Below are 6,807 nucleotides of genomic sequence, written 5' to 3' on the forward strand. Positions count from 1 at the left end.
ATGAACAATTACACCATGGTAACTGAATTCATTCTTCTTGGGCTGACAGACAAGCTGGCATTTGAAGTGCCCCTCTTCATGATATTTTCCCTGATCTATTTTCTAACTCTGGTTGGGAACATGGGGATGGTGGTATTGATCAGGATCAATCCACGGCTTCATACCCCAATGTACTTCTTCCTCAGCAATCTGTCTATAGTTGATGTCTGCTACTCTTCCATCTTTGCACCAAGGCTCTTGATGAATCTGGCACAATTTAAAACTATTTCATATGCTGGATGCCTCACCCAACATTGCTTTTTTGTAGTCTTTGTGAGTACTGAGGGCTTCCTGCTTGCAGTAATGGCATATGACCGCTATGTAGCCATTTGTAAGCCATTGTTCTATACCACTATGATGACCAAAAGGATCTATGTCCTGCTAGTAGTAGGTTCATACCTAGGGGGAATAGTGAATTCCCTCACCCACACTTTTGGCTTGCTTATGGTGTCGTTCTGTGCCCCAGGTGTAATTAACCACTTCTTCTGCGACACGCCAGCTATGTTGAAAGTTTCATGTAGTGATACTCATATTAATGAACTTCTATTGGTCACCTTCTCTGGAATAATTGCTTTTTCTACTCTCCTGATAGTTATAATCTCCTACGTCTGTATCTTGATTAGTATCATAAAGATGCATTCTTCCGGAAATAGATATAAAGCTTTTTCCACCTGTGCTTCCCACCTAACTGCAGTCACCATGTTCTATGGGCCAGTTAGTTTAAGCCACTTACAACTCAGCTCTCTGTACATTCAGCAACAAGAGAAGATCTCGGCCTTGTTCTACACTCTGATAGTTCCAATGCTGAATCCAGTGATCTACAGTTTGAGGAACAAAGAGGTAAAAGATGCCTTGAGGAAAATGATTAATTGTCAAAAAAAATAAAGTTTTTGCTACCCTGGGGTGAATTAAAATAATTTTGTAATTCTATTGGGGACTCTCATTGCAAAATAGGAAGGGAACCATTAGTTTATTCAATCTACAGATATGATTCTCCTAATTAAAAAAAATTGAAAATCAATTGGTGTGGAAAATTCCAATTATAAAACTTTTGCTTATGCTAGTAAATTCTTCCTAGGCATACACAACGTTTACATATAACAAAGAAGGAATGAAAGTTGCCTCCTCCTGTGATTCCCACTCCCTTTTCTTTATCTTCCATTTATAATTTATATTGATGTCTCCCATCTGTAAAAATATTTTTTTAAAAACCAAATTATTTTAAAATAATGAAAACTACACATTTGTTCCTATGAGTTATCTCCGGCAATTGATTCTTTCATTCCCCAACCATCCTCTGAAACAACGGAGATAAGAAAGCAGTAAAAATGAAACACCTGAATCTCATTCTTCACATAAGCAAAGTGAACACACAAATCTGTTTATGGTTATTTGTTTAATCGATTTATACAGCTCACCCAATTCGTAGTTATGGTACCACCCATGGGAGAAAAAAAACCAAACAAAAAACTTACAATAAGAAATAGAAAAGAAGTCATGGCAATCAAAGACAAATTTATTTATTTATTTATTTATTTATTTATTTATTGGATTTGTATGCCGCCCCTCTCCGGAGACTCGGGGTGGCTAACAGCAACAATAAAACAGTGTACAATAGTAATCTAATACTAAAAACGATTAAAAACCCATTAATATAGAAACCAAACATACATACATACATACCATGCATAGAATTGTAAAGGCCTAGGGGGAAAGAGGATCTCAATTCCCCCATGCCTGACGGCAGAGGTGGGTTTTAAGTAGCTTACGAAAGGCAAGGAGGGTGGGGGCAATTCTAATCTCTGGGGGGAGTTGGTTCCAGAGGGCCGGGGCCACCACAGAGAAGGCTCTTCCCCTGGGTCCCGCTAAGCGACATTGTTTAGTTGACGGGACCCGGAGAAGATCCACTCTGTGGGACTTAACTGGTCGCTGGGATTCGTGTCATTCCAGTCATGCTTGTAGTAGGAAGTAGCTGGCCCTTCTAAATCAGTATTTCATTGTCTCAGGGTGGAGAAAGCCATTTGTTTCCCATATTTCTCTTGCCGCTTCCATGGCTGCTTGTTGTTCTTACGTGTAAACTTAGCATGCTGCACAATGGGGGAGATGGCATTCCCTCCTCCTACTGGAGACCATTACAATGCAGAGCATCGGCTCTAGCCGGGCAGACCAGCCAATGTCTTGGCACAGAGAAAAGTTGTGTTCTTCCTCAGTGGCCAGGGTCTGCACAGCACCAACAAGCACCAGAAAAAGAAGCAAGTAGAGGGGCACTTCGCTCCTGCTCTGGAATATGGGGCAAGTCTCCATCTGCCTGTTAGCTTTCTATTAAATTTATGTTTTTAAGTAATCTTCTTCACTTCACTTAGTAGAGTATTATCATAGCAGAATTGTGCAAAACACAATGTATATTGGGTACATAAATACAATGACTCCAATATAAGCTTATGTGTTTCATTTCTTCTTCTTGATGGAACTTGTTTTATTTTTCACAAATAACAATTTGACAGCAGAACTACACTTCTCTTCTCAAGTAATAACATATATACACAGTCCTTGTACTTAATTTAGATCCTATCCTAATGCTAAATATTCTATGAACATTATACAGTGGAACCCCGACATAAGAGCTGCTCTACTTAAGAGCAACTCGAGATAAGAGCTGGGAGGGGAGAGATATTTTTGTTCTACTTACAAGCCCAAATTCGAGATACAAGTGCCAAGGAGCTGTCTCCTGAAGCCAAACGCTAACTTCCGCGTTCGGCTTCAGGAGACAGCTGCGAAGCGGCGCGCGTGTTTTAAAAGGTTGCAGCCAGCCTGGGGGGCTCGGGGGGGTGCTTGCAGCTTTCTTTCTTGCTCTTTTTCTTTCTCTCTTTTACCTTCCCTTCCTCTATTTCTTCTTTTCTTTCTCCTTCCCACCTTCTTCCCTCCCTCCCTCCCTTCACTCATTCCTCTCTTACTCTCCCCTTTCATAAGTTTCCTTGCTTCCTTCCTCTGTTCCTGTCCCTTCCCTCTTTCCTTCCTTCCTTCCCACCCTCCGTCCATTCATTCACCCATTCCTCTCTTGATCGCTTAAAGCCGGTCCCTGGTGCAAAAAGGGTTGGGGACCTCTGTCCTACAGGATTGGGTGGCAGAGAAGTTGAACATATGTAAATTTAAAAGTTTAAGAAAGTTTACAAGTTAAGTGAAAGAAACTTCATTATTCATTTATATGTACATGTACATTTCTTCATTAAAAACATGTCTTTCTGCATAATTTAGACTAACTTTGTGAGTTTTTTGAGGGCTGGAACCAATTAAAATTATTTACATTAATTCCTATGGGGAAAAGTCGTTCGAGATAAGAGCTGCTCGACTTAAGAGCCCAGGTCCGGAACGAATTAAACTCGTATCTCGAGGTACCACTGTATATATATTCCCTCATGAACTCTAACATTAAGAGAATGCATCTTCTTTCTGTGATGCAAGTTCACCAATAACCAACATATGAATGAAAAGAATTCTCTCTTCCAACTGCCAAAGCCGATTATATACCAGTATGCAAACTAGCCCTCATGTATCATTCTATTCCCCTTTTTTTCATGTTGCATGCTAACACTAATGCAGTCACCCTTCTCTTCTCTGGTCAGGTGAGGAGGGAGAATAGGGCCCAGGCCACCCTGTGATGGGATCATCTGACAGGGAGCCACCAAAGAGGTCTCAAAGAGCCACATGTGGCTCCAGAGCTGCATGTTGCCGACTCCCTGACCTAGATCATTCATAGCCCAACTTCTTGGGGCTTGTTTTTTTTCCACTGTTTTTTGAGAATTTTTAAATATAATGAACATAGCACGCAAAAGTCTATTTTGAGCAGTTTTGAAGCAAGTAAAACTGAAAGTTATTAAGCTGTCTTTTAAATGTATTTTTGGTTGCTACTTTAAATACAGGTGTTTAAATCAGCACAGTAGCCATAAAGAATTACAATCCTGTACACTTGATATGAATATGCTGTATAATTCCCTCAACACTGTCAGACTTTTTACTAAATCTGCACTTCTATTTCTACTAGTTTTTCCTAAGATTTTTTATTAATATTGATTGTTTCTTCATTTCTTATTTGACCTCTATGACAATCATTAAGTGTTGTACCACATGATTCTTGACAAATGTATTTTTTCCTTTATGTACGCTGAGAGCATATGCACCAAGACAAATTCCTTGTGTGTCCAATCACACTTGGCCAATAAAAATTCTATTCTATTCTATTCTATTATAATAATAATTTATCAGATTTGTATTTATTTATTTATTTATTTTATTTAATCAGATTTGTATGCCGCCCCTTTCCGAGGACTCGTGCTTCATGTGACCTACAAGGATTTGTAGTTGATTTTTTTTTCTAATCACACACACAACCAGATGTTTAACCTGGATTTGACATGTTATACACCTGTAGGTGTATAGACTGTAACATACGTAGGCAGATGTTGCTGTTTGATGGTATTAAAGGTATTACAGAATTATTATTATTTATTAAATCAGTATACCATCAGACTCTCAAAAAGATTCTAGGTATCTCACAAGAAAGAAATAAGAATAAAATATTAAAGTTTAAAAATGGCAAGGGCAATGAAGCAAGGAGTCTTACTCTCCCTTGCCAAAGGCCTAGCTGTTCAGAATTTTCAATGCTTGCTTTAACCTTCACACCCAGGAGCTCTGCAATACTTCAGAGACATTCTGCAAAAATGACTTAGAGCACATAAAATGCAGCACTTTTCTGCAATATCTTAGAAGTTGTTGCCAGAGGGTTTTCCTAGGTTGCATGGCTACACCTGCCATGTGGTCTCAGGAAACAATGCAGCAGCTTTAAGGATTGCAGGAAAGTAGTGCATTTGTGTTCTGCAATGCTCCAAAGCATTCTGTTTCTAGTCACAATGAAGTTAAATTTTTGAGAAAGAACTATCTTGGTTTTATATAGATGGTTAATTTTAATATTTCATTGTATCACTGAGTCTGCGGAGAGGGGCGGCATACAAATCTAATAAATAATGATGATGATGATGATGATGATTATTATTATTATTATTATTATTACTATTACTATTACTATTACTATTACTATTACTATTACTATTATTATTATTTTATTTTATTTGGTTTGTGATTTTCTTGTCCTATGTATGTTGTCAATGCTTTGGGATTGAATCCTCCTTTTCATATAAAAAAATCATTGGTTCTGGTTACTTTACTTTATAGCATCTATAATTCTGCTTCCTAAAAAGGCTTATTTGTTAAACTGGGAAGTGGCTCTACTCTTTTGCTCATTTAACAAGGAGAAACCAAGGGAAGACATTAATCACTAAATCCCCAAAACTTTACCCCTACATCCCTGGTTCCCAATGAGGGGCCCACGCCCCACAGGGGAGCCACTTCATATTTAATGGGGGCAGTTGAAAACTTGTTTAAACCTAGTTAATGGCCTTTTAGGCTTCCTCCACATGAGTAGTTCACTTTAAGAATAATAAGAATTATATGTCGGGGGAGAGAGGGCTCAGGATTTTAGAGATGCTTAGGTGGGGCATGGCAAAAAAAAGATTGTGAACCGCTGCCTTAGACTATCCACTATTGACCTGACCTGATTCCTTAGAGGTTAGTAAGGAGTGTGCATAAGTTCGCCAGGGTGCCTACTTTCTCTACTTTGTCCTAACTTTCTCTCCTACTAGTATCAATATCATGTATATAAACAGTGTTATTTCTTTGTATGTTACCAATATGTACTTGACAAAATAAATAAATAAAATAAATGAATACACCATAGTAGTTTATACTACCCAACAAAGAAAAAGTCTTCACCCTTCTAAAGATAAATTACTTTTTCCTAATGTGAACTCACTTATATTATCAGGGGGACATATTCCCAAGGACTAAATCAGTACCTCTGTGAATCTTAATAACACTGAATACAGATTTGTTGTAAATGAAGCTCTTGAGGATAGCTTGACTATATCTGCATCAGTCTCTAATATGCCCTAATAGCTGAATCCGCCACCTTTATCTCGGTTTGTGTGATCAAGTAAAAAATGTCATTAACAAATTGAGAAGAATTCTTTCAGAAAACCTGACAGAGAAACATTGGAGAACCAGGGCTCCTTTCAGGATGGAGGTTTGTGGCACGGATGGAAATCAGTACGATGCATCATTCTGTCACCAGATTTATAGTTTAAAAGCCTGAAAAAAAAGAAATTAGTATGAGTTGGGCTCAGTCTCATCAAGTTTTAAAAATTATTTTTAGAATGCCACTATACTTCAGTAAACCAAATGGGGGAAAGATTGTGTCTATGATAAAAAATAATGCATTAAAAAATCTCCTACATGCATTACCACAAAAGATTGTGTCTATGGTTGTATTATTATTGTTTGTATAATTAACTGAAACAGAAATGTTATACATGGATACTTAAGACTAGTAGCTACATCAAGTGGAAATATTAAGAATGTGGGTGAGGTGGCTTTAGTTATTATCTGAATGTTGCTCAGAGTATTATATTATTTTACCTTATATTATTATTTCTCCACATTATAGGCAAGAAAAGCTTTGAGAAAAGCTATTTTAACGCATGTCCTTTCTGTCATATAGTGGATTGCTTATTTCATGCAAACCCTTTTCTATGAAAATCCTAACTGAAGCAAAGATCAAATTTAGTTTCATTTGACATTACTGGAGGATCATCTTATGACTTATAAATATCTTCCCCACCTTTTTCTTGACAATCTGAAAAACTTTTTACATCTACT

At 37.6% G+C, this 6,807-nt stretch overlaps 1 protein-coding gene across 1 annotated transcript; it reads left to right on the forward strand.

Moving 5' to 3' along the window:
- LOC139158975 (olfactory receptor 5J3-like) lies at window positions 1–924 on the forward strand. The gene has a single exon (XM_070736324.1). It carries the CDS (start codon window positions 1–3, stop codon window positions 922–924), a length of 924 nt encoding a protein of 307 aa, XP_070592425.1.
- Window positions 925–6,807: the final 5,883 nt, after the last annotated feature.

Source organism: Erythrolamprus reginae, chromosome 1 (assembly GCF_031021105.1).
Source record: "Erythrolamprus reginae isolate rEryReg1 chromosome 1, rEryReg1.hap1, whole genome shotgun sequence".
Classification (NCBI taxonomy): Eukaryota; Metazoa; Chordata; class Lepidosauria; order Squamata; family Dipsadidae; genus Erythrolamprus; species Erythrolamprus reginae.